Below are 14,858 nucleotides of genomic sequence, written 5' to 3' on the forward strand. Positions count from 1 at the left end.
TGCCTAGAGAATTCCCATGGACAGGGAAGCCTGGGGGGCTACAGTCCATAGGGTTGCACAGAGTTGGACACGACTGAAGTGACTTAGCACGGTAGCGTACCATTTTACATCCTCACCAACAAAAATAGCAAGATTTTAAGGGGGGAAATGGTTAGAAGTTTTAAAAAATAGCTATAAAATGCACCCAAGTGAAACTGACATATTTGAAAAATGTATGTCTGAGGATGGAAGAAATGTAGGTGCATAGAAGTATAGTAGAGATTATAACTAGAAAGGAATAATGGTCACCATTACATGATATTCAAGTTCAGGAAGTTGACTTAAAGGATAGGCTGGAAAAAAAGATTTGAAACAGACACTGAAATTTTGAGAAAGTTGATAGTATTGGCAGTCTTATCTGTTGCCACCAAGGATTTCATTTCCAAGAAGTTGCAGTCGAATTTCTTTCTATTGGATCATTATCTAACTTAACATCTTTCTTAAAATAGGTGTCATTATCTTAATTTTACAGATATGTAAAGTGGCCAGGTGGTTCTTAGAATTTGCCTGAAGTCAAAAGACAGGGAAGTAGCAAAATATATCTATAAATTCAAGCAAGTATAGTTGCTTGCTGTTATTAGAATGCCCTAAGACTCCAGGCAAAGATGATGACTAGGATGGAGAGTGTGTTAGAAGGATAACACAGATTTCACACCACTTTATGGTAAAATTTCTGCATTTGAATGGGCTGGTAAAGAGAGCAAAGAACACGAACATGGATACTTCTAGCTCCGTCTCCTCCCTCCGTGTTTCAGGGGTATGGCTGTAGGACTAGAGAGGTCACTATCACCTTGGAAAGGCTAAGAGTTAGGAGAGCAGGTGAGGGGGTGTGGATGGAAGTAAAAGAACGTGCAAGTGTAGGGAATCTATTTCCAAACACACGAAGCCTGCTGACTGTAGGAAATGAGTAATAGGAGAAAAGAGGGCCTTGAGAATGTAGATCCTGTCCAGATGGAAACCCCACACCCCCCAAGTTGCTTTCTCCCTCTTCTACTCTTGTATACTGGCTTGAGATGTGTTAACATCGGAATTCTGCTTCTCGCTGCTCTTCTCAATCAGTTCTTAAGTCAGAGGACCTCTGAAAGCTCATATTATTTTATTATTCTGCTAAATCACATCGGCTTGCTTAAAATAACGCTGATGTCAGGTATCCTGGGTACATATGCATGTTGAAGAGTATCCATTTGTTTTCTGTATCCTGAAGCATTAAAACAAAACAGTAACATTATGTTCTTTTCACCCGTCACATCTTCTCTAGAACCTTCTTTCAAGTCACTGTTACTTTGGGAAAAGGTCTGTGTTTTGTTTTGCTATTTTATGATTTTCCCACACCCACAACCTGATTTCTTTACAAACCTCTCACAATTTTGTTCAAGCCGTCAGCCCATGGTTTATGTAACCTGTGTGGTTACCTCAGAAAGATGGCCCAGGAAACATAAAGGAGCAGAGAACAAAGTAGAACGCTAATCTATAGACAATTAAAGGGGGTACTTAAGAGTTAGCATGGCAACTGAAAGCTCTCCAAAGGGCTTATGGGTTCATAAGGATGACCTCAGATAAATTGGGCAGATGGCCAAATACTAAGAACTGGGCAAGCAATTTAGTTGCTTTCACTCTCTCTTATTCATTCAATAGATTTCAAAAAACATATGAATGATTAATTCAGTCTCAAGAGGCTGGTTGTGATCTAATTCACTGAAGCTGTCTGCAAAACAAAAAAGAAACAAAAATCAGAGGGATTTGGGAATTCTAGCAAGGTTAAAATAAAATGGCACATTTGTTTGATCTCTCCTTTTGTTTTCCAACTTGGTAATATCTGTACTATTTAAATGAATCCTCAGATATCTTGGAAATAAAAAAGATGATGGCAAAATTTGGCAAAAAACAAAAATGTGGCAAAAAGTGGCAGAACCACTACAATGGTGGTGGTTCTCAGAATACTCACGACATTTATTTTTACTTTAAGTAAAAACATGGACTTTGCTTTTTTGGACATGATTAAAACCCCCAACCCTGGCATGGCAACCCACTTCAGTATTCTTGCCTGAGGGAATCCCATGGACAGAGGAAACTGTCGGGCTATAGACCATAGGGTCGTACAGAGTCAGAGACGACTGAAGTGACTGAGCACATACGCAAGACCCTCAAAGCATTGTTCCCCCTTCTAGTCTTTGTTGCTTGATTTTCTAGAACTGATTAATAGGTGTGAAAATCCCAATTCTAATGTTAAATAAAGACAAGAAGGTAAAGAGACACACGTGTGCCCTGAAAAAGAGGTTTATGTAAAACTTTTTTTTCTTTCCTCTCCCTTCTTTTCTTTCCTTCTTTGTATATTTCTTTCCTTCCTTCCTGTTTTCCTCCCACCCGTTCTTCTTTTATTCTTTCCTTCCTTTTTTCTGGTAGTCACAGAGAAGGTGGGCATTCTAAGAATTTTCTGAAATGAATGTGCACTTCCACTTCCCAGTGTTGAGCCTTCTTGTAAACTCATGATTATGGGACTGTTAAGAAACCCATGTATTCTTAACAGAGAGGAGACAAAAAACTGAGAACCTGGTTCTACGCTTCACATAATCTATTACGAAAAAAATTAAGAGGATGAAACTCTTCAATTTAAGAACCAATAAGCAAATGAGAGTGGCTAACAGGGTTATTAAAAAAGCAATTTGGGGATGAAAATGGGAATAAACTTAGATTATATAACAGTTCCAATATTATTGCGTATTCTCTTTTTCATTTCTCAGAATTTGTCACCCACATTTTTCTAGCTTATAAATAATTTAATTTTGACTAGTTAAAATGTGCTAGGTAAATTGAATCAGCTATGCAAATTCATTAAACATTTGAGATATATTATTGATATTTCCTGCTTCATCAGTTTGAGGGATAAAATAGAAAAACATTCTTTTATATTCAAATTAGAATAACTCTGAGCTCAGTTCCTTTTTTCTGGGCTCCTTACTAGACCCTCAAGGTAGTTATATAGACTCAAGATATTTATATAGACTTGAAAATCGACCCTTCACATGGCCAGCTACACCTGCTTGCACAGAGAAGAGGAGCAGAATGAGCCCCAATGAAACTATATTAAAGACAAAAGAAGGAGTGAAACTCTCCATGCTCCTCTTGAATTTCCCATAGGCTATGGGCATTTTGTCCTAAATACCACGTTCTCATTATCACTATAAACATTCCTACATACAGAAGCATCTAGCATTTGGCATCAAAGATAGTATTTAAATCTAGCCATTATTCCCCCAATATTTAGTGTATCTACATTATGAACAAACAAAAAACCCAATATAGAATAGTATCCTAACCAGCACAATATTTTAAAGCAATTTTGCACTAATTAAAACAAATAAAAGAGTAACACACACACACAAAAATTAGTATCCTACATTTGAAGTTTCTGCATGCACACAGAAAAACAGAATTGAAGGAGCCAGTATTATTTTTAGGTAAGAAAACATAGGTTGTTACAGAGTTTTCTGGGAGCAGGGGGACGCTCAGAAGCAAGCTCCTCACATGGTGTCCTGCAAATGAATATGCATCCCCAAGCAGCTCTTACACCAGACCTGAATCATTTCAATAGGGAAACCTCTTGATGACATAAGCAGTGGTAGCTCTGTAGATCTTGAATTGCTCATTGCCTTCTACAAGGCACACAGAAATCTTGTGCGACAATATCAGATTTGGGGAATTATATCCCCACTCTTTGGTTGCAAGGCTTCTAAACTGTATGATTAGGAAGCAGCAGTCTCTCTTCTGATATGATCTATGGTAGAGGTATAAGCCTTGACACTGTAGCCATGTGACTTGGCACTATGACTTCGGCCAAGATTTTAGAAACTGGCTTTGCTATAAGACTGGCAAGCTAGTAGCTACATGTCACCATGTTAATACCAGTCATGCCCTGAGAATGTGGAAGAAAGTCTGGGGAACTTGATTTCAAGTGTATTTGTTGACCAGGAAACTTGGGTTATACAAAGCTTTCATTGAACTTTGAAGGAATTCAGTTCATACTCTGAAAGACCATCCTGCAGGCAATCTTAGACAAATTTCTTAATACTAAGTACACCTCCCAAAGATAGGTTCTGATAATATGACATGTTTTATCATGGTGTTATAAGTTAGCAACTGTACCACTGTGCTCATTTCAGTCAAAGACAGTGCAGTCATTGATGTTATTGTAGGAGGCTCTGAAAGTAGGTCAGTACTGACTAGATGACTAATGCCAGGGTGCAGATGATATTTACCCAAAACAGACAGGGTACTGCCATTTGTAAGAATACCCTCGAGGAGTACATTGTCAAGTCCAGAGAAAGAAGATGGCATCCTTGGATCAGGCAAAGATTAAGCAAAGGTCAACTAGTTTTCAAGGCCTTTTCCATGACTGAGGAAACCTGAAGGGAGGGAGAGCTGTACTGTATCTTGTTTAGCCTTTTGAGGACTGTTTGTTGTTGCTGCTGTTGTTATTGTTGTTTAGTCACTAAGTCATGTCTGACTCTTCTGTGATCCCATGGGCTGTAGCCTGCAGGCTCCTCTGTACTTGGGATTTCCCAGGCAAGAATACTGGAGTAGATTGCCATTCCCTTCTCCAGGGGATCTTCCCTACCCAAGGATCAAACCCACATCTCCTGCTTGCCAGGCAGTTTCTTAACCATTGAGCCACCAGGGAAACCCTTTGATGATTCATTACTGGTTGTTTTCATTGGTCTGTACTGGTGGTACGTCTCTTCAGAGTCCAGCAAAAGGACTGGGATCAGGGTAATTACATTAGCAGGCACTGAACTGACTGCCATCTCTCCTCCTATCACTTCTGCTTCTGGATGGCAGGTCTATCTTCATGCCATGCTAGCTGAGGAAGCTCATCATGTGGTAGAAACACATGATGAGGTGGAAACACAGTCTTTGGTGTTCCATTACCAAACTCAATAGTAACCGAGTTGTCCATCCAGTACTTGAATTGTATGTGGAGGCATCTGCTGTTGAACGCACTGTGTCTCTGCATCAACCTCTGAGCTACTCGAGGACTCTGGAGGGTCAAGGAAGTGTTAGTATCCCCCAGACAAGGATCCTATTTGGGAGACCTCTTTATCCCTCTCTGTTTTATAGATTGGTCCTTATAGTTTCCTAACATCTCCTTTATCTTATACCAGCTAGTCAGTCCTTCAGTGAAAATCTGATAGGTTATCTCCATTGTCTATGTGTGTTTGTATGTGCGTGTTTTCATCTCCATTGTCTGTGTGTGTACATACATGTGTGAATGTATGCTGTTTATCAGGGGGCATGATTCAATATCCTCCTTAATGGACCTCACTCCTTTCTGAGTGACTCTTTGTAAGGCCCTTATTAACAACCTAAGAATTCAGTATAGGTTTTCTTATGTGAAATTCTTCCATTTCTCAGGACTTCATTAACTAATCCTAATATCCAGTCATGCTTCCCAAAGTAGATACCCTTACTTAGCCTATCTGTTAGGTGGGACTTTCATCCCTAATCCTCTTGTTTATACCAGAGGTCCATTGTTGGTTTTTGGTCAGATGCTTAGGACGGTTGTCATGGAAACAAAGGCAAATAACCAAGGGGCACTCTCAAAAAGCCTACTGTAGCAGTGTCACTGGGTAAAATCCAGTAAGTCGAGAAGTAGTAGATAAATGAGCCCCTATTGCCCCTTATGTCCTCAGGCTGAGCACAGAGATCAAACAAGGCTGAGTATCAGACTCTGGGCAGGAGACCCTAACTCTTGATCTATGGAACTTTTAAGTTACATGGCGGGGCAGGGGGGAGTGGGGAAAGCACAAGTGCATGCTGGTGTGATGAGGGACCAGGATATAATAATCACATAACCTGGTAAACTCATGTCATTGACCATATTCTGCCAGCTCAACTTTCATGTTTGTGGGTGAGAAACAGCACCTGCTCTGACATGACCAAGGGACCAGCTCAAGCCTTGTAGTTTCAGTTATATGACATTGACAAGCTAGTACCAGAATCCATCACATCAGTATCCATGGTTGAGGAAACACCAGTCTTATTTTTCAGTTTTGTTGGAGGTGGACTAAGGTCCAGACCATCAGTGATTTCCATAAGTACTGAGATGTATCCTGTTTTATGCAATTAGAAGGGGCCAGCTTGCAAGGTGTCCATTCTGAATCAATTAACCTTTATCTCTCAAAAGGCTTAAAGGAGGAATTGCAAATTGTCTCCAGAGTTTAACCAAGTTACTTAAGTGAATGAAGTAAAGTACATTAAGAGACAGTAAGTTATATGGTGACAATATATATTCCAGTGGTCATGTATGGATATGAGAGTTGGACTGTGAAGAAAGCTGAGTGCCAAAGAATTGATGCTTTTGAACTGTGGTGTTGGAGAAAACTCTTGGGAGTCCCTGGGACTGCAAGGAGATCCAACCAGTCCATCCTAAAGGAGATCAGTCCTGGGTGTTCATTGGAAGGACTGATGCTGAAGCTGAAACTCCAATACTTTGGCCACCTCATGCGAAGAGTTGACTCATTGGAGAAGACCCTGATGCTGGGAGGGATCAGGGGCAGGAGGAGAAGGGGATGACAGAGGATGAATTGGCTGGATGGCATCACCGACTCGATGGACATGAGTTTGGGTAAACTCCGGGAGTTGGTGATGGATAGGGAGGCCTGGTGTGCTGCGATTCATGGGGTCACAAAGAGTCTGGACATGACTGAGTGACTGAACTGAACTTAACTGAAGTTATATGGTGAACTAAACTGGATCTATTCATATGAGGAAGTCATTGTCAGCAAAAGCCACTGTTGTCCTGTGGGAATGTGGACCTGTTGTTGCCGGATTTTCCTTGTATCAAGAAAATAACAAATTAGGGACTTCATGATGGTGCAGTGGATAAGAATCCACCTGCCAATGCAGGGGACACAGGTTTGAGCCTTAGTCCAGAAAGATTCCATATGCTGCAGAACAATTAAGCCCATGTGCCCGAATTACCAAAGCCTGCTTGCCCTAGAGCCACACACCTCAACTACTGAGCCTATATGCCACAACTACTGAGTCAGCGTGCCTCTGCAACAAGAGCACCTGCCACAGTGAGAAGCTCGTACACTGAAATGAAGAGAGTGGCTCCAGCTCACAGCAACCCTGCATACGGCAATGAAGACCCGGTGCAAACAAATTTTTTTTTAAAAGATAAGAAAAATGTCAAGTATGGAATTTGATATGAACTGTAATTATTTTTACAACAGAACTCCTCCTCAAACCAATTTCAGTTCTTAGATCACTAGTTAGCAACCTCTAATAGCCTGTAGCTTATTATGAGATTCGGAAGCCCCTAAACAAGGGAGAAAGGAGTAAGAAGAATGAAAGCAAATACTTATTTGAAGTCCTCCAGACCTGTTCCTTAAGGAATTGCTCAGGAAAGCACTCTGTGATTCTATTTGAATAGCCGCCTTTAAACCTAATCAGTGTCTACTAACCCTATAAATCTGCCTGCTGCTTTGAGAAATGGCTTTATTTCTTCTTGGAAGACAGTACATTTTACTGCTGCCAAAATTCCCTATGATATTTCAAAGGTATTATTTGTTGCCTTTCTTGTTGCTTCTGCAAGTTTGTTTATGCTACCATAAACATGAACATGGGACAAAAGAACTTGTTTAGATAAAGTTCAGCCCCCTCAAGCTAAATCTAGACTATTATTACAGGATACCATAAACAATGCCATTTCATCCTTCAGATGGAATAAGAGGGTGTGGTGCTCGGTGTGCTTGAGTGACAGTTCAATCTCTTCTCATCAGTTTATTACTTTCCTGTGGGTTGTCTCAGTGGTAAAGCAGAATGGTTTTGGAGAAGAAATAGGTCTCCAAATTGGATTTTTTGGAGTATGCAGTTACTTGCACAATCATCAATAATATTTTTAAATTAATTGACAACTATGCTAAATTAAAGAGAACACAAGATAAAGACAAACACAAGGGAACAAAGAAATACAAGGTCCTTTAAAGAAAGCAGATAGCATAAAAATGAGTAAAATCAGATGGAGATAGGAATTTAAGGATCATTACCTTGAGGCAGGAGGTGCTATGAATTCAGGGATCATTACCTTGAAGTGGGGAAAGGGAGGAGGAAGGAGTTGAGAAAAAGAAAATGTAAGATTGTTTACATTAAGGCACTGACAACCTGTCCAGTCAAACTTGTGCCCCACCCATTTACAGGGTTGTAAAAACATCCATTTCAGAAGGGGGAGAAGAATCTGGGTGACTAGGCTCATATTGGAATGTGTGGTCTTCTCCTGGGCTCTGAATGAACTAATCTTAGCCAGGAAAAGTTAAATTATTTAATTGTTCAAGTCATCAGCAAGAATTTTTGAGGCCTTTAGCTTCCCAACACAGTGTTTGGTACTCAGTGTTAAAACCGAAACAAAATAAGCAGGCAAAAAATAAATAAATAAATAAATAGCAGGGTTAGTCTCTTCCCAAGGGGTTTGCAAGCTTCTTGTATGCAGTTGTCTCTTGCTGATAAGATTTAAGGGATTATTGTAAATTACATGTGCAAGAGAGGAAATAGTCAACTATGGCTTTTATACTTAGTCAGCATTACTTTGTTTAGAAATCTTAGTAGCTATAGTGAGATGTAGAGGAAAGGGATAAAGAGTGGGCAGTGGCAATAGTGATGGTATTTGGGAAGAGGAACATTTAAATTAGGAAAATTTCAAAGATCATAGAGAAGGAAATCTGTAGACTTGTGTTGTTGTTTTTGGTCTGATAGAGTTGAAGTCTTCAAGTCAGTACTTTCCTTCTAAAATAATAGGAGTGACATGGCTAACAAACACATGAAAAGATGCTCAATATCACTCATGAGAGAAATGCAAATCAAAACCACAATGAGGTACCATCTCATGCCAGTCAGAATGGCTGCTCTCAAAACATCTACAAACAATAAATGCTGGAGAGGGTGCAGAGGAAAGGGGACCCTCTTACACCGTTGGTGGGAATGCAAACTTATACAGCCACTGTGGAGAACAGTGTGGAGATTCCTTAAAAAACTGGAACTAGAACTGCCATATAACCCAGCAATCCCACTGCTGGGCATACACAGCAAGGAAACCAGATCTGAAAGAGACACATGTACCCCAATGTTCGTCACAGCACTGTTTACAATAGCTAGCACGTGGAAGCAACCTAGATGTCAATCAGCAGATGAATGGATAAGAAAGCGGTGGTACGTATACACAATGGAATATTACTCAGGTATTAAAAAGAATGCATTTGAATCATTTCTAATGAGGTGGATGAAACTGGAGCCTATTATACAGAGTGAAGTAAGTCAGAAAGAAAAACACCAATACAGTATAATAACACATATATATGGAATTTAGAAAGATGGTAACAATGACCCTATATGCAAGAGAACAAAAGAGACACAGATGTAAGGAACAGACTTTTGGACTTTGTGGGAGAAGGTGAGGGTGGGATGATTTGAGAGAATAGCATTGAAATATGTATACTACCATATATGAAATAGATTGCCAGTCCAGGTTTGATGCCTGAGACAGGGTGATCAGGGCCAGTGCACTGGGACAATGCTGAGGGATGGGATGGAGAGGGAGGTGGGAGGGGGTTCATGATGGGGGACACATGTATACCCATGGCTGATTCATGTCAATGTATGGCAAAAACCACTACAATATTGTAAAGTAATTAGCCTCCAATTAAAATAAATAAATTAATTTACAAAAAAAATAAAATAAAATAATGATAGTGAATGAACAGCTAATTGTAAAAGCATGGAACAAGCCAGAAAGAGAAGGTAGACCAATTGTATTTATTTATTTTTTTTTTTTCAGGTTTTAAAACTTTTTATTTGCATATTAAAAAAATTGTGCATTCCAATAATTAAAACCATTTGAACAACAACAAAAAAAATGGCACTCTGATTAAACTGCATTTTACAGCCCGCAGAACACCTTGGACCAGCTTTTTAACTCTAGATTTCACTGTCGTCCCACCCAGCTTCCTCCTTCACCAACATGCAAGTTCTTTTCCTTCCCTGCCAGCCACATAGGCAGATGGGAGAGGCAGGCGCGGCCTACGTTGTCAGTAGTTCTCCATTCTTTGATGTGAAAAGGGGTAGCACAGTCATTTAAACTCGATCCAACCTCTTTGCATCTTACAAAGTTAAACAGCTAAAAGAAGTAAAATAAAAAGGCAATGCTTGTGGAATGTACAGTGCATACTGGCGGCGCACGCTTCATTACGACTCGCCTGCTTGCTTCTCCTGTTCAATCGTTTCTTTCGAAGGCAGTGGGTTTTTCTCTTGCGTTTCCGTTTTCTTCAATTTCGACTTATCGAACTTCTCAATCTCAGCCATATCGGGCTTGTCAGACATTGTTGCAGAGCGCGCGGAGCGAGCTGCGAGCGAGCGAAGTCTGGTCTGCGCTGTGGCCGCCGCCGAGTGCCTACCAATTGTATTTAAACAAGCAGTTCACTCACAAAGACAGGAAGCACATGATGGTCCAGGATGACCAAGGGTGTCAGTGAAAGAAGTGGGAGGTGGTGTGATCTGGGTGATGGTGACCTCGTGATTGTGTGACTAGAAGAGAGCATGTAAGGTGACTTGAGCTCTGTTGTTAGCGGGCACATAGGGAAAGAGAAACAAACTGCTTGGCTAGTAGTTACAGAACATGACATGGGAGCAAATGAAGAGAAAAAATAATGAATTATCACACTTCCTCACTGTAAATAGATATTAGGAAGGAAAAATATGAAACAGAGAAATGAGAGATACAATGAACATGACACAGAGGGGGAAAAATGGCTATCACAATAGAGATGAGGACCAAAAGAGATTTTTCTCATTAGAATGAAAAACCCTTGGCATAAAATGGCTAGAATGAAGTAAAATCAAAGGGATGCTATAATATCTACAGCATGAATGAAGAGGAACAGGGATACTGAAGTAGACAGACCAAGGCATGGGAGATTGCAACAGTGAAAGAGGAGGGCTAGACTGAGTCTAATAGTCAGCCAAGAAAGTGAAAGAGGACAGACTACAGAAGAGCTAACTCTAGTCTGGCTCTACCCCTTTCCCATATCTCTTAATTAATTCCTTTATGATTCATATTACTGTCTTCTAACACCCTGCACTTCTTTTTCTCTTGAAAGGTTTGCAGAGTCCTTTGGGAAATGGGTATGTTTAGAGTGGATAGGAGCTTCCCAGGTATCACTAGTGGTAAAGAATCTGTTAACAAAGGAGACACAAGAGTCACTGGCTTGATCCTTGGGTCGGGAAGATCACTTGGAGTAGCAAACGGCACCACACTCCAGTTTTCTTGCCTGAAAAATCCCATGGAGAGAGGAGCCTGGCAGTCTATAGTCCATGAGGCTACAAAGAGTCAGACGTGACTGAGTGACTAAGCGCAGCACAGCACAGCACAACAGGGTTGGAGTTGACCTTCACAGTGTTTGTATATAGGTTTTGTATATATAGGTTACTTGTGTCATCTAGTATTGCCTTATGTATCTGTATTGTTGTGCAGAAAGGAAAAAATGTGCCTCTGGATAGTATCCTTATGTCAGGAAACCTGATCAGATTCTAAGTGAGGAGAGCTATAAACCTCAGGCTTGTCAAAGACTCAGAAGATCAATGGATAAAATACGCCCTAGACATAGAGAAGAGCTTTCATTTATTTCCACTCCTGGGATAGGAGTAGTGCAGGCATTGAGGGGCCCTTAACTTGCAGAGGACTGTGAATGATATTGTAATATGGAAACTTTTGTCAAAGCTTTCTCCTTTGAGCCACACACCATGAGATCAATACATTTTGGTGAATTAAAAAAAAAAAATCAGCCTCTTTTTTCCCATACATTGCATCCAGTTGGTTCTTCCTAGAAGGACTGAAGGCACCAGTATAGTTCTTGGCTACAGCATTCCTTTCAAATCCCCACTAGAGATTTGCTGGCAAATAAAATTCTGGAGCTATAGAGCTATAATTGCCTGGAATGTTACTGGATTTAGTAAAACTGTATACACTTTTACTTTGTAGGCTGCTTTGGTATTTTTTAAATGATGTCTTTATTTCTCAACTCCCAAATAGAAAAAGGTTGTATATAATATTTAGATTGGTAATAGAGGAACTCATGAGGATTCAACATATATTTCAGGCATTATAATGTTGTTACCTAAATTTTTCTGAGTCAGAGAAGAGACGGGTTTTACAATTGATGTCACTGTAGATATTATCTTTGATGAAAACTACTTCTATTTACCAGGTAGATGAGATGAGTAGCTGGAATGGAGTGGGGATTTTTTAATGTATTCATACAAATATGAATTAATTAACACAATGGTGTTTTGGGCAGTCAAATCTGGTTACTAGCAAGTCAAAATCCTGAAATCACTAGCTGTCCCATAGCAGATTCAGGACAGGAAAAACATGTCAAGAGTATTCAGTGACAAGAGCAAAGTAACATAGCTGAAACCAAGTAACCTTCTTGAACTGAGGTTGGATGCTCAAGGATTCCAATATAAATGAAATTCAATCTTGGATTCAGTTACGTATGAAGAAGAGAATTCAGTAATGAGACCAATGTGAACTGAAAAAAATTCAGGTACAGAAACTTAGTTTGAAACTGTATTTTTTAGTAATCATTGCAGAACCATCAGGTTAGTTTACTGGAACTACCCTAGGACATGACTTACAGGAGCATCATTTTTGGTGAGGACTGTGGGTCTCCCAGTCCTCCCCTCCCTCTCCCCACTCATTTGAAGATTTGGGCATAGCACACAAGTTGTTCTTGTTGTTGTTCAGTTGCTCAGTTGTGTCCGACTCTGTGACCCCATGGACTGTAGCAAGCCAGGCTTCCCTGTCCTTCACCATCTCATGGAGCTTGCTCAAACTCATGCCCATTGACTCAGTGATGCCATCCAACCATCACATCCTCTTTCATCCCCTTTTCTCCTACCTTCAATCTTTCCTAGCATCAAGGTCTTTTCTAATGAGTTAGCTCTTCACATAAGGTGGCCAAGGTAGGAGCTTTAGTTTCAGCATCAGTCCTTCTAATGAATATTCAGGACTGCTTTCCTTTAGGATTGACTGGTTTGATCTCCTTGCAAGGGAGAGTCCAAGGGATTCTCAAGAGTCTTCTCCAACACCACAATTCAAAAGCATCAGTTCTTTGGAGCTCAGCCTTCTTTATGGATCAACTCTCACATCCATACATGACTGCTGGAAAAACCATAGCTTTGACTATAGGCACCTTTGTCAGCAAAGTAATGTCTCTACTTTTTAATATGTTGTCTAGGTTTGCCATAGCTTTTCTTTTAGGAAGCAAGCATCTTTTAATTTAATGTCTGCAGTCATGATCTGCAGTGATTTTGGAACCCAAGAAAATAAAGTCTGCCACTGTTTCCATTGTTTCCCCATCTAATCCATTGTTTCCCCATCTATTTGCCATGAAGTGATGGGACCAGATGCCATGATCTTAGATTTTTAAATATTGAGTTTTATTTCAGCTTTTTGACTCCTCTTTCACCTTCGTCAAGAGGCTCTCTAGTCCCTCTTTGCTTTCTGCCATAAGGGTGGTGTCATCGGCATACCTAAAGTTATTGATATTTCTCCTGGCAATCTTGTGCTTCATCCAGCCCAGAATTTTGCATGATGTACTCTGCATAGAAGTTAAATAAGCAGAGTGACAATATACAGCCTTGACAGACTTCTTTCCCAATTTTGATCCAGTCCATTATTCCATGTCTGGTTCTAACTGTTGCCTTTTGACCTGCATACAGGTTTCTCAGGAGGCAGGTAAGGTGGTCTGGTATTCCCATCTCTTAAAGAATTTTCCACAGTTTGTTGTGGTCTACACAGTCAAAGGCTTTGGCATAGTCAATGAAGCAGAATTTTATGTTTTTATGGAATTCTCTTTTTCTATGATCCAACAGATGTTGGCAATTTGATCTCTGGTTCCTCTGCCTTTTCTAAATCCAGGTTGAACATCTGGAAGTTCCTGGTTCACATTCTATTGAAGCCTCACTTGGAGAATTTTGAGCATTTCTTTGCTAGTGTGTGAAATGAGTACAATTTTGCAGTAGTTTGAACATTCTTTGGCATTGCCCTTCTTTGGGGTTGGAATGAAAACTAACCTTTTGCAGTTCTGTGGCCACTCCGAGCTTTCCAAATTTGCTGGCATATTGAGTGAAGCACTTTCATAGCATCATCTTTTAGGATTTGAAATAGCTCAACTGGAATTCCATCACCTCCACTAGCTTTGTTCATAGTAATGATTCCTAAGGCCCCCTTGACTTCAGACTCCAGGATTTCTGGCTCTAGGTGAGTGATCACACCATTGTGGTAAGATCTTTTTGTATAGTTTCTCTGTGTATTGTTGCCACCTCTTCTTAATATCTGTCACTTCTCTTAGGTCTGTACCATTTCTGTCCTCTATTGTGCCCATCTCTGCATGAAATATTCCCTTGGTATATCTGATTTTCTTGAAGAGATCTTTAAGTCTTTCCCATTCTATTGTTTCAGAGCCCTTCTCCAGAGGAAGCTCTTAAAACTTATGCATTTGGGTCTCTTCATTACACTGAATTATGAAATATCATACATTTTCATAAAATTATTTCCTTTAAAGTATCTTTTAGGGAAAGCTGGCACCCCGTCTCCCTTTTCACACCTAGCCTCTACGTGCCATCTCACATACCTTTTAAACAGTCACACAAAAAGTTTATTGAGCACATCTATAATGTCAAAATATTAAGGAAGAATGTTTTCCCTAATTAAGAAGAGAAAATTATTTTAAAACACATTAACACAAACATTAATATGCTTCCTACCA

At 40.0% G+C, this 14,858-nt stretch overlaps 1 protein-coding gene across 1 annotated transcript; it reads right to left on the minus strand.

Moving 5' to 3' along the window:
- Positions 1 to 9,947: 9,947 nt before the first annotated feature.
- LOC139035645 (thymosin beta-4) lies at positions 9,948 to 10,433 on the minus strand. The gene has a single exon (XM_070469351.1). The coding sequence runs from the start codon at positions 10,408 to 10,410 to the stop codon at positions 10,276 to 10,278; it is 135 nt and encodes a 44-aa protein (XP_070325452.1). The 5' UTR covers positions 10,411 to 10,433; the 3' UTR covers positions 9,948 to 10,275.
- Between the last annotated feature and the right edge of the window lie 4,425 nt (positions 10,434 to 14,858).

This window comes from Odocoileus virginianus, chromosome 6 (genome assembly GCF_023699985.2).
Source record: "Odocoileus virginianus isolate 20LAN1187 ecotype Illinois chromosome 6, Ovbor_1.2, whole genome shotgun sequence".
In the NCBI taxonomy this organism is placed as follows: domain Eukaryota; kingdom Metazoa; phylum Chordata; class Mammalia; order Artiodactyla; family Cervidae; genus Odocoileus; species Odocoileus virginianus.